The 15,867-nt window shown below is 41.1% G+C and overlaps 1 protein-coding gene and 1 long non-coding RNA gene across 4 annotated transcripts in view; both read left to right on the top strand.

The window, feature by feature from the left end:
- Positions 1-5,855, top strand: part of LOC143303347 (uncharacterized) — a 29,217-nt gene extending 23,362 nt beyond the window's left edge. The window contains exon 3 of the long non-coding RNA XR_013059532.1: positions 1,874-5,855. This is a non-coding gene — a long non-coding RNA (uncharacterized LOC143303347). The remainder of the gene's footprint in view (positions 1-1,873) is intronic.
- Positions 5,856-7,775: 1,920 nt separating this feature from the next.
- Tis11 (Tis11 zinc finger protein) overlaps positions 7,776-15,867 on the top strand; it is a 31,583-nt gene continuing 23,491 nt past the window's right edge. For all 3 annotated transcript variants that reach the window (XM_076622731.1, XM_033329907.2, XM_076622730.1), the window contains exon 1: positions 7,776-8,479. In XM_076622731.1, coding sequence (XP_076478846.1) covers positions 8,420-8,479 — 60 coding nt within the window. In that variant the 5' untranslated portion in view covers positions 7,776-8,419. The remainder of the gene's footprint in view (positions 8,480-15,867) is intronic.

Below are 15,867 nucleotides of genomic sequence, written 5' to 3'. Positions count from 1 at the left end.
ACGAAATTATTTATCGCGATCGTAGGTATTTGGAAACTAAATATTTTTAACTATCTAGTACTTGCGCGCCAAAGTTGTTTAAAATACAAAATAAACGTGGAAATGCTTTGATCTATGCGTTTTCATTTACTACGATGAGAAAACGTTGCCTTAAAGTATATCAACTTGGCTCTTAAATATTTATTCGAACGATCAATATGCTTGGAGATAATCCTACGGAAAGATCGGGCAAAGGTAATTTATTACATTTTGACTGTAGAGTTGTGAATTTGAATTTATACCTGAGTAGGACCGGCGAGCGATGATCGAACGAGACGGTAATTAGCCTAAGCGATGTGAGTTATGTTAATCGAAAGAAACGTCTATAAAAGAGAAATTCGTAACACTGGTTTGATGATAATGGTTTTGCTAAATTTATACATTTCTTTTACCGCAGAATGAACTAATGGTATACAAGATTTGACGAGTAGAAAAATGTTTCACGGTCTTACGCAATAGAAATTTATCGCTTGTTTGAAATTAACATGACACGTGAAAGTCGTGATCGACGTGGCGCCAGTCGTTAAAAATGTGACAGAATGAGAAAGTGATTCTTCGTAATAAGTGTGCGTTTGTCGCGGCCGTTAATCGATGTATAAAATTGCTGGCGGAATCATTAACTGACAATATATAAAAATATCGTTCAGTGAAAGCGTAATTTATACAGAGCCAGGCAAGAGATTTCAATTGTTTTATAAAACTAACGTAAGACAGAAAGAAGGCGAATTAAAAAAAGTTGTACGATTTTTAATATTCCATTAAATAGAACCATAGAGCCATAATTTCGTCGTCCTATCCCCTGCCTTTGTCGCCAGCAACGAGGTAACGATAAGAGGAACAAGATGCGATTAGTCGAAGAATTCGTCTATCGAGGTTTTGATCTGTAGATTTCAATTTCAATGCATGCGACTTTAACACATAAAGCCAGCTCTCCTTCCATCGTTCAAACCACACGCTACCGATAAGAATCGGAGGCAATCGGTACGTCTACATCGACACGTATCCATGTACATAACGCGCTAAGAACCGCATCCTTGCTTCGCGTTGCAACGTTTCAAGGAAATCGTGCATCATGCTGTACCCTGAAGCTCATCTCGTTGTGCAATTTTTTCTCGTATACTCACGGTCTATCGTAACTTTACGCGTTCAGCGATGAAAGAAACCTCGCCTGCAACAGAAAGTTTCAAATATCCTACCAACGTGCAGTAGTAGATGGTCTATTAAGAGACCGTTCGATTTCTTAAATGCCCTCTTATCCGTGTAAATTGCGTAAATAAGACATGGAAAAAGGAAACCGTAGAAGAAACGCTAATCGCAGTTGCAGAGAAGCGAGATCGCATGGAAATAATCGCGGTGTTTCGCGTTGCGGCGTGGTGGTGGATACCTCGTTGTGGAAAAAGTGGGATCGCCAGCGAGATAAGCTCGGCGGAATGGCCGACGTGCGCGATTTCGAGGGGTCAGTTTTCGCATCGACGGTAAAGAAGGCAAGCGGATAACAAGTTTTTCGCACGGGACACTAGCGTGGGGCCGCGTTACGCGAGCTAACTCTTCTCTCCGTGCAGTTTGCCGAGCGCGGCGTGCATTTGCCCGTATGGTTGCGCGACTACTTGCCTGGCTGGCAGCGTGTCGCTGCCTTGGCCTTTAACGATTCCTGGAACGATCTCGCAGCTCCGATTTCCATCGATTCCGCCGATGCCGATCTCCGCGACACGCGCGCGCGGCTATCTACCGGCCTTTCTCTCTCCTTTTTCTTTCTTCTCTATCGCCAATTTCAACGGTCTCGACCCATGCCGCCTCCACCTTTCGATAACTCGTTTCCATCGTTTGTAAACAGCGCCGAGCCGGCTGATCGGACTTGACCAATGGTAAACGAAATCTCGGTGGATCTTCGACCACATGGAATTTACGTTACATCGTGGCGGCGGTGAAATCGGGCGTGCGTACAACACGTCGACACGCTATGCGACAGAGATATGCCTGTGCGGCATCTGTTATCGTGGATTCGGCCGAACGATAGTCTCTTGCAATTCTACGGCGCTACGATTAATTAGACAGTACAGGTACGACATAGGAGAAAAAAATAACTAATAATACTTTCACTTTGGATGCCTGACGATTTACGCAATCTTAGCCGCAAGTAAAACATCGTTTTCTTTGAGACGGTTGCGTTCGATCTTAAACGAGACAAACGAGAATAGAATCGCGTGCACTCTTATTAGTATCCGATCGGTATTTCGTCACTTTGTTCTTTTTTTGCTGCTACTTATATGCCGTAGAATGGAAGTTTCGAAAATACCTTTCTCCGAATAAAACGATCGAATGCGTGCGATGCAATAACAATGCAACGATTCGTAATTCGCTTAAACACATTGAAAACGCACATTTAAGACTTTCATCTTTTTCGTAGTACGTAATTACGTACGTAAACGCGTAATATCGTTTTATTACGTATTCGCAACGATTACGTGCAATTATCTAAACGAGTTAATAGATCTTAGAAAGTCGGGAAGAGTCGGAAAGTCGGAAAGTCGTGAAAAATTGAAAATATCGCTAATAGCGAGGAAAGTTAATTTATCGAGAAACGAAGATTGCTATTCGAGAAACGGTTTGAATTGTCTTTATTTGCTTGCTCTGTGTCACAGAAGAACGACTTCCATAACGAGAGAAAGGAACTCGAAAGAAAGAAACTTCTGGTTGCCGGTAAAAGGAAAAGGAGGAGAGAAAGAAAAGAAAGAAAAGAAAGAAAAGAAAGAAAAGAAAGAAAAAAAGAGAAGAAAAGAGAAAATATAGGAGCAAGCAAGAGGAATACGATTAAATTTCATGGAACAGTGAGCCGATCAAGATGCTATCTTTTAGAAGCAACTACGTAAATATAATTTTTAGATTAAGAAAGCGAATTCATCGTCCGCCATATCCAGATCGATGCATTTCTCGAACAGAGAAGAGACGAGCGAACTTACACCGAATAGGTGTGAAATTTGCATGGTAAGAGTTTCAGCCACTTTTCTCCATTAGCCGTTGTGAATAAAAGCGATTCGATCTGGGGACCGTGCGGAACAAGAAACGAGCAACTGGAACAAAATCCATCGTCGAAAGTTTCGAAAGTGTCCGTGAAGACGTCGCGGTCGATGGGCGAACGAGAGAAACAGCTAGAGGAGAGACAAAGAGGAAGTCTCGTTACCGCGATTAAAGACAGAATAGGGTAACAAAAGCGAGGCAGAAAGAAAAGGAAAAGTCAGCCAAGTGTCCAGCAGATGTACATACGTTGCGTACGTATGCGTTATTATTGGAGTTCACGAGGAAAGGCAGGGATGTACATGTGTTAAACAGAACCCTATGCATGGTCGGTTGGTCGACCTTTCTTTCGCAGACCTGCGTCCTTCCTATTTTTCTTCTTATTTGACCAATGGTTAAATCGGTTCGAGTACCGTTAACGATTAAGAGATATGCGTTTTTCCCTAGGCGAAGCGATACGATGCGACGTCCTGTGACTTTTGTTTCCGCTGCAAGTACCGCAGGGTGAAAACGAAACATCGCCCTCTTCGGTTCTGAGAACTTGGACGAGAAACTCGATCGAGGATCACGACCAAGGTTAATGCGCTCTGGTGAAACGCTGCGCGATCAATGGAATTTCCTAATCGACTAAACTTTCCATATATACGTATAATCTTTATTCGTTTCATTAAACGTTACGATACATAAACGGTTTTAATTACGCGATTATATCGTGAAATCTGGAAATATCTTACATCTGATAATAAGAAAGAATAAGTATTCGGCAGATTCGAAGATAATTATCGATTCGAGCACCATTGTTCAACGTGTTGGCCGATAACTGCGTCCCTTTCGCAGGAGAACGATCGAAAGAAGAGGAAGAGCAGGAGGTGGAGGATTCTCGAGACGAGAATGTGCCGGCTAATAAGAAAATGCCATGCTGAAAATGTCACACGCTGAGCAGCGTGACGTCACGCTACAACTCGTTTCTGCTTGTTTTTACGCTTCTGTTGTGTCGTCGAAACATAATCTTCGAAGCGAGAGTTCCAAATGAAAACGAATCCAGAACTGTTTAGCGGTCGAGCATGTAAATGCCAGGCAATGTATGTATTTCCATAAAAATCGCTGGGAGAGATCGCTTTTACCGTATGTCTTAAAATCAAAACAATTTACTTAGTAGCTTGTATTAAACTATATTTGCGCTGTATCGGTCGTGCGTCTTTCCCGTGTGTTAGAACTTGACGAGTGTCGTGAAAGTATCAATTAGAACGAAATCACAGTACAATCAGATACGATGAGAGTGAAAAGATAATAGAAAACGCAGTGCAGTTTCGAATAATCTTTCCAACGTTCGTAGTTTTACCGCTGTGGCTAATGTAATTTTCGTGTCCTTGTGTCGTCATTGTAACCCCGTTACCTTTATGCCCTAAGCCGTTACAGATTACTGATCGTGTATCTGTGCCATAATTATCGGTGTTTCTAACTTTCCAATTCTACGACTAAACGAAAGCAACGTTACTTTAAACGAGCTCGAGTATAGTTTGTAAAATACTTTTGTAAAAATTAAAATTTAAGGAAAATCGGTATATCAAGGTTATTCGAGGATTCAAATTTTAGGATAAATCAGTCACTGTTGAAAAATCTCTTACGCAAAGATTCTAAAGCCTAGCCTTAGAGAAATCTTAGTTATCGCTCGTTCGATGATTATAATAATACGCTGTCTCCTCTCCCGATCGACTTTCAGGCAAGCAGCAACCGATTTTTACAGAGCTGCTGGCAGCTGTAACGCCGACGTATCGGTCGAAGGAGGAAGTGACATTTTGCGAAAGGAAAGCCGGAAGTTGTTCCGACATGAGGTCGTTCGAGTAGGAAGCGAGGTTATCGCCAATTTTATAGACACTCAATGTCAAGTCAAGTACTCTACGAAAAGATCGAGCATGACTTATGAATATTTGTGAAAAATGTCCAGTAGATCTCGACTGTTTCCGATTAAAAAGTTTGTCCAGTGATAAAATAACCTTTTATGAAAATAGACTTTTCTATATCTCCACCTTATATTTGCACGATGACACTTCACTTATATCCGAATAACGTAATTGCAAACATTCTGTGTCTTTACAACGCACATCATTTTTTCTTACGCTTTGTGATTGTAGATTAAACTATTAGGTATCTTTCCTACGATGTGCATATAGTTTCTACAAAGATTCATGCGTTTTATCGTTGAAGCGTTAATTATAGACACTTATCGGAAAGGGAAACCGAACAAAATATTATTGTATTAAACTTTTATTTGTTTACTAAACGCTTAATTTGTTTAAGAATTCAGCATGATCGATCGATACGATCGGTATCGCTAGTTAACCAGTGTAATAAAAATCCTTGTATCTTTTATCTGACTACGGTCATCGTGTTATAATCAACATCGTTTGATAGTAGCTTGGAAGTCAGGCTCTGTCCAATTAGAGGATGTCACGGTTTTTCCCATGACATACGGGCCCATGAGGGTCTCTTCGCGATAGAACCCTAATAGGGAGAAGGAGGGTTAATGCTTTCAACCCCAAACAGATTCTCATGGAGTTATATATAACGACTAATGGGAGTCAGTTTTCGTTATGGTGGCCTAGCTATACGTAGGTATAGATATATCAGTTTGGAACATGCGGGTTCTTTGTAGGCCATACGTGTTCTATATGAACGAATCGAAATCTCCATTTCCACTATGGACGACACCGCGCGCTACGTCCACTTGCGAATGAAATTCAAAATCTTATCGTGTTTGTTTTTCATCGACGACGTTTCTTTCGAGTTTTCTTCCAGTCTGTGCGTCATTTTACATCGTTTCTAGCTTTTTTACCGAAAACTTTTAGAATTTGTTTACTCGTTAGGTACATAAAATAACATTTAACATTTCATTTTCTGCCGGTAATAAGTTTTTTCTAAAAATAGTACGCAGAACTGTGTAGGTAACGATGAATATTCGAAATAAATTCAGCATGGAGTAAAAAATAACAGTAGGTACCGTAAGCCTCTAAGCTTGACCTACGTAAACATAGTTTTAGTACACAATTTTCTTTTATTACTCCATACTTTTTATTACGATGTATCTCGAACTTTAACGTCGGTACCTCTAACTTTATGTCGCGAAAACTGCAACCGTTCACAAAGGATCGAGCGAAAAACGTTTGTATATCGTGTCTTCTACTTCCAATTCGGCATTCGTTATGTTTTCCGATATTTGTAAAACCTATACGTTACTCGCTCGAACGAGCTTGAAATTTTCAACGTTTGAAATTTCACGAAAGGACTTTTCTCGTATTAACGTAAATCGGCGTATCGCGTCGTTACTCCATTTACGACACGTTCAAATTGCCCTACGTATAATCGAATGCTAACAATGCGAGGACAGTGGTTACTTACAATCTACGACTTACATCGTGCATGAATAGAAGCTCAATTTCATTCATGCCACTCTTCTCGGTATTCTATCGCGCGGCTACATTCGAGCTATCCTATCACACTGCATTGAATACCGCGAGTGCAATAATTACGCGGCCTTTCGTATGTCAACGTAACGTTTGGTTATCTTTTCGCCGTATATAATGTATAACGAAAACCTATGTTTAATCACCATCGTGCATTAATCATCGATTACATATCTATGCTCGTAAACTTTTATCTCTTTCGATTTGTATAAATTAGTCAAAGCATTTCAATTTTTTAATCGATAATTTCTATTGCCAAATACGCATTACGAATGTTTGAAAGTTCAAGCGTGACCGAACGATACGAGATTTATGAGAAATATCTTCATCCTGCGAAACGAAGTTCGTTCATTAAGTGTTGGCTTTCTCAAATAAATAAATATCGTCGTAAAGCTTCTTACATCGGTTTTTATTCAATTTATTATTTGCACTGTGTTAAGAGCAGTCCATATAATTTCGATTATCGTTATGACATAATTATCGTTATTACGTAACTGGACTTTACATTGAAGCAAGATTTTCGCGTGTGATTACTTTTTACCAGTTTTCAATTTCGAAATGCGTATCGAATCACGCGGCGATATTTTTTATTCTTTTTAAATATGGGCTATCAGGCTGATAATAATACGCTCCGATACATATATATAAAAATATGTTTTTAAGAATAATAAATCTTGTACTTACATTTATGATAAATCAGTTGATAGAAGAGAGACATTGAAATCGCCGTTTCAAATTTATCCTCTGGAATCGAAGATCGTTATCACTCCAATCATCGTTATTGTTACAGCATTCTATATCCGATGTATTCGATTGGAGCTTCGTTTTAATCGAGATTCATTGGCAGAAACATATTTGGAGTGTTGGTGGTGGTGGTGGTGGTGGTGGTGGTGGCGGCGGTGAAGAGGCGTGGGCGGGGGGGTTGAAGGGAGAGAAGCAGTAAACACTGTGGGGAACGATGGTTCTAAAAACAGCCATGCTACTAGGTATCCCGAAACTACCCTAAATTTCCACCAATGAGAAAGAACAGGATAAAGAGGGAGAAGAACTCGGAGGGATTTGAAAATCGCGGATCAAGGGGTTGTTGATACCGAGAGAAAGAGGGAGAGATGTTTGCATGATTGGCCTGAGGAGTCGGCGCGGTTGCCAAATCTCCGGCGACAGTGACGCAAAGATGGTGGGGACGGGTAGCAATGACGCGTGGTCTGATTGGTGGAGCTCGCGGTGCCGCCTTTCGAGTCTCACGGAGCGTCGCGCGGTCGCACGGATCCGCAGTTCGCATTCGGAGGCCTTGCGAGCTACATCTTTTCGAGAAGAAAAAGAAAGATTGGACGGGTTCGTCAAATTTCCCCCTCCACGGGAATCGCGATAAAGAGTCTTCGATTCGAAAAAGTGCCAAGTTTCTCTCGCAAATACTCTTTCTCCGTCGCTGGTACACTACGACACATACACACACGCACGCACACGTACACGTACACGTACAGGGTCACACAACCCATATATACGTAATCGTCTTTCGTTTTCACGGTGATCTCTACACGTGACACAAACTGAGCATCGAAGAGGCTCCAAGGCGAAAGAGCGGCGTGTTGCTTGCTGTTCGAAGCGAGAGGAGATATTCGTCGATCGTTCGAATTTCTTTGTCAGCCTGTTTGTACGCTGAGAGAGTCGAAACGGGTGTGCTTCCAATGTAAATCCACAAGAACGTATCGTCGGAGTGGCAGTTTTTGTGTTCTCAAAGTTGATACGTACAACCGCGGTTTCTTCTTAACTATTAACCGGCTACCGTGCTACGACACGCACGCTGTTCTGCTCTGAAAGAAGAAGAAGGCTAGTCACGGCCGGATCGCGACTACGTTATAACCTAACTCCAGTGTGTTTTTGTGCGAAAACGAGGGAAAATGTCGACTGCCGTCATGAGCACCCCTATGTTCGTCGAGTGTAGCGAGCACTTATTTAAGGTAAGATACTTTACCATTTGTCACACGATCGTTTCGTCCTTTAGCGCCTTCTTTTTTCAAACGTTCCATGTTGTCAAGTCGTAGGTAGGGCAAACATAGGCGACTGAGTATAGGAGTGTCGAATACCGTTGAACGAACACTTCAAACGATACGATTATCGATATATTTGAAACGTTGCGAATGGGAAGAAATCTTTCTATATTTAGACTCGTGAACTTTGTTATGAATCAGGTGAGGCTCGACGTGTTTGTTCGATCAGTGGTTATTTCGTGTCGTTATCTTGGACGATCACTTTCTATTAAGATTGCACTATCACGAACGTGTGTTCCCTATCGTTTCGAAGAATCGAGAATCCGACTGATAAGCAACAAAAGCAGCAGGTTCTAGATGCAAAGATGGCTGGTTCAGCACGTGGCATCGTGAATACTTGGAAATTCTGACTATAGTATGGTGGTGAATAAGTTCGTGTTGGATTCTCTCGTGGCCGTTGTAGTACTCGCTGGTACTCGGTGGTACCGTGGCGCAAACATTTGTGCGACGGTGTTGGTACGTATTCTGTTCCGACTGCCACGGTCTATTGCACTGCGGGACAAATATGGAATGGAACGGATAGAAATGGTGTACGAAGAATCTGCGCGGTTAGGAGATACGTAGCAGAAACAGGGCCGCGCGTTAGGAAATCTCGCGTCTTCCCAAATAAATTATGTATATCAAAATGAAATGTAGTTAGGTAGACGGCTATAGCTACATACTATGTATTACCATTGCTATGGTAATGGTATTTATTTTACCGCGCAAAAGAACGAGAGGTCGTGATGTAAGAGTTATTTTCGGTCGTACGGTCGCTGCTTTCTTCGACGTTTATTTGTTTTCACTACAATTTTTACTTTAAATCGCGTTAGTTCCTGCATCTGTTTAGCTTAACTCGATTTTCGGATTTATTTTTCGCTTCGTCGTAAACATAGTAAACTCCCAAGACATTTGGACTCGTCTTTGCACAAGAGTGAATTCTTTCATCTCGCGAACCATCTATTTTAAAATACTATATATTTTGAAATATATTTTCGCAAGTATGCTCTCGGATTTTAGCGCACGACCAGGCGTCAAATTCGTACGAAAACAAGCTGGAACTTTTATTATTTTCTATAGAAATTAGAGGTCGTTCTCAATGTTGCGTCGTTGTAAATATCCTTCGTTTGATAAACTCGATTGCCGATGATGAGTCTTTGTGTTTAGGTTTTGCAGCTCGAAGCGTGTTTGTATAAGCTCTATCTCGTTACACACGACTCTGCTTACTTGTGTGCCTGATTTTGCATATGGTTTTCGATTGTCAAACTTTTCACGGATGACACAGCTGTCCGCAGTCAATGATTCGTCCGAATTTGCGACGACCCGACGATCGTTTCAAGTATAGAAGCTCGTGCCAACGTTTTTTCGTCTCGCGTCATTCGTTCCCGCTTCTGAAATCTCCGATTACACCGATTCTCAGACCCCTGGCAATTTGGCTTCATTTTTATCGTCGTCAAAATTTACGCGTTTCCAATTCGTCCATTCGTGTCACAGAACGAACAGAACAGGAAAGTAACTTCATTTTAGTTTTTTTACTTGGAAAAAGATATTTATTTAGGTTTGATCTATGCAAAAAATATGTATTTATATATATATATATATATAAAGAATAATGCATTTATTGCGTTTATGAAAGAAGAAAAAGAAACATATAGGCTCCTACGAAGATAATACTTTTTGAATTCATCTTCTTTTGACATTGTATTTTGCTTACGCCGAGGATGAAATTATAATTTGAAACAATTACGTTGACCGCTCTGTATAGTATATCCAATACATAAATCAAGTTGCCAACTTAGATCTGGGAATTTTGATAAATTTCCTGCAATAATGTTCGCGGTAGCTTGCTTCGTGCGTTCATATCTGTCTGGGTTTCGTAAATCATGTTTCGTATAAATTCGTTAATGTACGTACGAATTCCGTCATGCGACAGGAACTTGTTTTATAAACACGTGGCAGAACTGTTCTTCCCTCGTTTCGTCAGTTTGTTAGTTTTTCTTTGTAGCAATATTGGAACAACGCGGTATCATATCTGGCGATATTCTCTAATTTGAATACAAATGCCTTTGTTCGCTGTTACGAGAAAACAGACAAATAATTTCATTTATGTTTACCAACTTCCTTTTGTCCGCATTACCGCCAATCCGAAATCTGGTTCGACGATAAGAATATGTCTATTTAACCAAAGTATGTTACGGCTTCCCTTCTCGAATAGCAATCTTTTTTTTTCATAGACATTTGTATCTACGCGTAATGCGATTTTCCAAGATTTTATTTTCCACTGTGCCGCTTCCACATTTTACGAGATATATAATTAAATAAATACGTGATTCTTGTAATTTTATTTTGACGTAATTCGTAAAAGTGGTGAAACCGCTTATCGTTTCATCTCTCTTTATTGCTATTCTTCCAACCAATACCTTGAAATTTTCAATAATCGTAGTGGCAGCGTAATCTGTTCCCTTTGATCAGAGTTCAAATACACGCTAGGTATATGTTACCTACTACCAAGCATCGGGGATTCGTTTAAGTATTTGAGCGATAGAACGAACTTAAACCCTGGGCAATTGTTCAAACGAAAAGCAAAGGAACACGTGGGCGATCGTATTCGCGAGTAAAAATACCACGCGTTCGTTCTATAAATTGTTTCTTTGGTGAATTACACCTCCATTCATTTATTCATAGCCAAGTCTCCACTTAACTAGCTTACTTCGGTCACGATTGGCACGGATAAGCGAGTTTAGAGACCGCGGGGGTCTCGTTACATTGAATTATCAATTCGGGTATACAGGGAGTGTTCCAGTTTTCTCGACTAAATGCTACGACGGTCTTTTCATTTTTTCTTTTTTTTTTTAATATAAATCGATTTAATATAAATTTGTAGACCGTAGGTAATGGACATTTTTGTACACGATCCGTTACAGTGTCGAAGAATTTAGAAACGAAAACGCTACATTGCAATCTTTTCGTGGTGTTGTATAAAATCTTTCCACCTGTTTCTGTCTGACGGAAAACAGCTTCGTCGAACAAATCGTAATTGTTATTGTTTTCGTTTCGCGACCGACGAAATGGTCGGACGAACGGCGCGGCAGCGTTCGAGTTTTATCGCGAACTTCTTTCTTTTCCCTCTTTCCTTTTCATCTACGCGCAACTCGTAACTTTCCTCGGTAATTTCTCCTCGGCGATTTCGAAACTCGTTCGATCCGGGAAAGAGCCTTTCGACTTTCGTGCTCGATGCCCATCCGAAGCTCCTCTCGAAATTTGGACTTTGCTACCTACAGTTTAGATGATCGTTCCGTTCCGCCCGGACATTTTCTCTTCTCGTTATTTTCTATTCTAGGAAATACTTTAATAGGATTACTTTAATGGTACCAGATTTGGATCCTTTTAGGTATCGTTGAAGGCAAATTCGGTAAAAATGTACAAGTTGCGCGTATTGTTACGCTACGTGACGCACGCTTCGCCGAAATCAGAAAGTAGATAAAACTTTCTAATACAAAATCAGGAAGCTTCAACCGTGAGAGGATAAATCGTGTTCCTTGTAATTCACGCGTATAAACACGAGTACGATATGATATTCGTCCATAAATCTCAGGCAACCCCATATACATACAACCGAGTAAATCTAATAAACATGCGTGTAACGTTAGAAATTTCAAAGAAATTGTTCGCCGTGGAATACCAAGAACTACAATGCTCTCATCTTATTCCGAACGTGTACACGGTAGCGTACTTCGTTTCTTCTTTCCTCCCGGCCGTTAGGACGAAATTTATTCAAATATCGTCGAGTTAAGTTCCGAGCGTCGAGACGCTAGATGGAAGGAAGTATGTATAAAGCGTACGGCATGACGCATCGGAATGATCGAGCAAAGATTCGATTCACAAAGAGCGAGCCTTGTGTGCATTAAAACAAGAATATAACCAGGTGTCACGATATAAATACGCGTATTAAAACCTACTGTTATCGAGATACAACTTTACGATCTCGTTACGCCTTTTATACCTTTTTATCCGAGCAACTTTTAACTAATCCCGTTGGACGAATCTTGCGTGTAAGATAGAGACGCGTTAGGAAAAATACGTTGTAAAGATGGGAACCATCTCGTAACGAGAGATGTTAAATTGTTTATCGCGAAAGGATGAAAGAGAGAGAGAAGGGAAGGGAAGGTTGGCTGATAGAAGTCGGTGATCGGGCCACGTCCATGATAGCGCCGAGTCTTACCCTTTCCGTGGAATTATCGGGGTCCGGATTTTTCTGAAAGTGGAAACCTCGCCCTGAGCGTGCAACGTGCCCGACGCTGCACCACGCCGGCACATCAACAAAAAGCGGCTCGGCAAATGCAAGCCGTAAGCAGCGTAGGAACCTGTTGCTTCGGATTTATGACGGAAGGAGAGCCGACCGAGGAAAAGACCGAGTTCGAGTGAGAGAATCAGAGACAAGAGCTGGGTGGGGGAGAACGAAGGGAACTCTGGCTAGACGAAGCCAGAAACCGTACGAACGACCGAGACACGAAAAGGCAAGACGAGGATAGGTGATCGAGGCAAAACCAATGGGGCGCAGCGATGCTGGAAACAAATGGGGAAAAAGTGGAGAAATGTAGGGGAGCTGAAAAGTGGAAAACCGCGGGAGGGCGGGAGAGAGAGAGAGAGAGAGTGTGTGTGTGTGTATGTGTGTGTGCTAGTGCGGATAGAAATGGAAGTGGGTGAGCAAGAAGGATGAAGCGAAAGGGAGACGGAGCATGTACGGTTCGTTGAAAAAAAGAGAGAAACCATGCTTTGTACCTGGTTTCTATGCAGGTTCGTGGATGCTCTGCCCAATGCCATAATATGGTCACCGTAGTGGTATTTATCCGTCGTTTCCTTTACGTTGTTACGAATTTTCTATGTTTTTGAAAAGAAACGGGTTTTGCTGTCTCTAAAACGCTAATGAAAAAGAATGGGTTTTTTCGTGCGCTTTGTTCGGCCAATCTTCTAGGCTTTGCTTATAGAATATTCCTTTTCGTCTGCTTTCGCGATCCTACGTATCGCTTATAACGATCAATTGTTGTCATTTACCGGTTCATTTTTATAGTGTCCTCGTGGTTCTTGTTGTCCCGTTTAAAGTGCGTGTAATCTTGGATTAAAGTAGGGCAAGCAAAAACCAGTAGTTCTTTCTAAGATGGTATCGGAGCCGTTGAAATTGTCTTGTTATGAATACACTGGTCGATCAGGAAAAAGAAATAAAAAATAGCAGAGAGTGCAACTAATGTACGTAGAATATAAAGAGGAGGAGGGTGTACGTAAGTTTTCTAACGGCAGAATTACGTTAATTACGCGAGCTAAATGGAACCGGTTGCGTCGAAACGAAATGTACGAATTTCTGCTGCGATATTAACCGTAAAAGATCAGGGGACATCGGTCGAGTATATTTTATTAAAAGGTTATCCCTCTGATTTACCGTTTGCTCGTATCCCTGTGAGTTATCCATGCAAATACATTCAAGTAATACGACTCGTTGTATACAAACTTAGAACCTGCAAGGTATTGTTTAGATTTTCCCTTACCTGTTCTTTTATCGCGATATCTTTATTTTCTTTCAGAACTGTGTTTAATAGACCGTGGTAAAAGTAAGATTCGAACGCTTTAACGTCTCGTAGGATTCGAAAGGAGGACTGAAAGATGATCGAAATTACGATTTGGAACTACAGCGTTGCAACTGTGGAAAATACAACGGAAGATGCTAGTAGAAGGGTGGAGAATTTTATTTCTTCTTCTATATATAAAGGACGTTTGTTTCAAATTATAAATTCGCTTTCTTTTTTTTTTACTCGCATATTACTTACTCTTGATGGAAGAGATTTTGCGAGGTCATAAAACTAGTCAGGCTTGAAGGTATAACTGCGGATTAATTTTTCTCAATAAGATAATTACCGTAGCGTAGAAAGTGACAGGGTCTCGTCAGGCGTACTACTACGACCCTAACTGTGGCTAGATCGATCGACGCGTTTACGTGTTTAACGCTTCGATTTATGATCTCGCTACATACGTACATCTTTTCCGTAAAGATCTCATTTTCCATTCTTCCTTTTCGCCCGACTGCATCGTTTGGTATAAGGATATCTTTATCTTCTCTTGACGAGTTTTGATATAAGATTTTTCGACTTTAACTTACAGGTAGCTTAACGGCTATAGTCGGTTTATCCGCGGGAGGATGTAATAGCTGGTTTTTGAAACGCCAACAGCAATTCATTCACACGAACGGTTGAAATTTCACACCGGCGTTTTTTTACGCGTAACTGACTTACACCGATTGGCTTCTTAGCCATCTATTTATCAGACGCGCGTATCTTTTTTGCTGCTTTATCGGAGCGGATTCGCCGATTACACTTCGAGGTCTTCGGGCGTTCTTCCTTGTTCGTGTTACGTAGCCGTATTTCTAGAAAAAAAAACGGTGTTTTATTTTCCCACAAATTCAGCTTATAACAGCCCAAAGATTCTAAACTCGGTGGAAATCTTATCGCTTTCTGTATCTTTCGTATTCCTCTTTTATTTATCGATGTCCCAGATTTTCTTACGTCGTTGATATTCCGACACGGACACGGTAAACTTCAGTCAACAGCCGCTAATAACCTTTGACGTTGACGCAACTATAAACTTGTGGCGGCACTCGACAGCAACTATGACCGGACGACGGCAGCGCCTTTGCTTACGAACGTTCGGGACCCCGGGTTCTTCAAATCGCGGCGCTCGTAGTCCGATATTTCTTCCACGACATCTAAATGAGAAGAAAAAGTAGCACTATCGCCACAACTATATACACACCTCAAACGAATAAACGAATAAACGAGATACATTGTTACGCATTAAGAGAAATGCCCGGTATCTTTCGCAATGAAATGCAGACTGAAGTAAAATTCAAGAAATTTTTTTAATGAAATTTCAAATTAAAATTTTTCTAGAACGTGTACGAGGCATTGTGTGGATGTTAAAAAATGAAAGAAAAAAAGAATCGGTACATCGTGGCCTGAAAGAATTGGAATTATATTGCGGAGACAGAGAGAATAGTGGTAGGTCGACGAAGGATTTCTCCACCAGATGGAAATCTCCTTTTTATTCTTTTATGAGACTGAGATTCGAGCGTGTCTCCCTTTTGCGGTTCTCCTTGCAAAAAGTATGTTGGACGAGACGCTCAAAAACTGTTCCCGTATTTCTGAAAAGAAACTGGATACACAAAAGCGTAGAAGGAAGCCGAAGAACGAGAAGGGTGCACCTTGCTTTCCTGCGTTCCTGCGTTCCTGCGTTCCTGCGTTCACAACGCGCGTTTCTGTTCCCAAGGAAGC

The sequence above is a fragment of the Bombus vancouverensis genome, chromosome 11, assembly GCF_051014615.1.
Source record: "Bombus vancouverensis nearcticus chromosome 11, iyBomVanc1_principal, whole genome shotgun sequence".
Lineage (NCBI taxonomy): Eukaryota > Metazoa > Arthropoda > Insecta > Hymenoptera > Apidae > Bombus > Bombus vancouverensis.
Note: the sequence above shows the minus strand (reverse complement) of the source record. Positions and strands in the feature narration are given on the sequence as shown.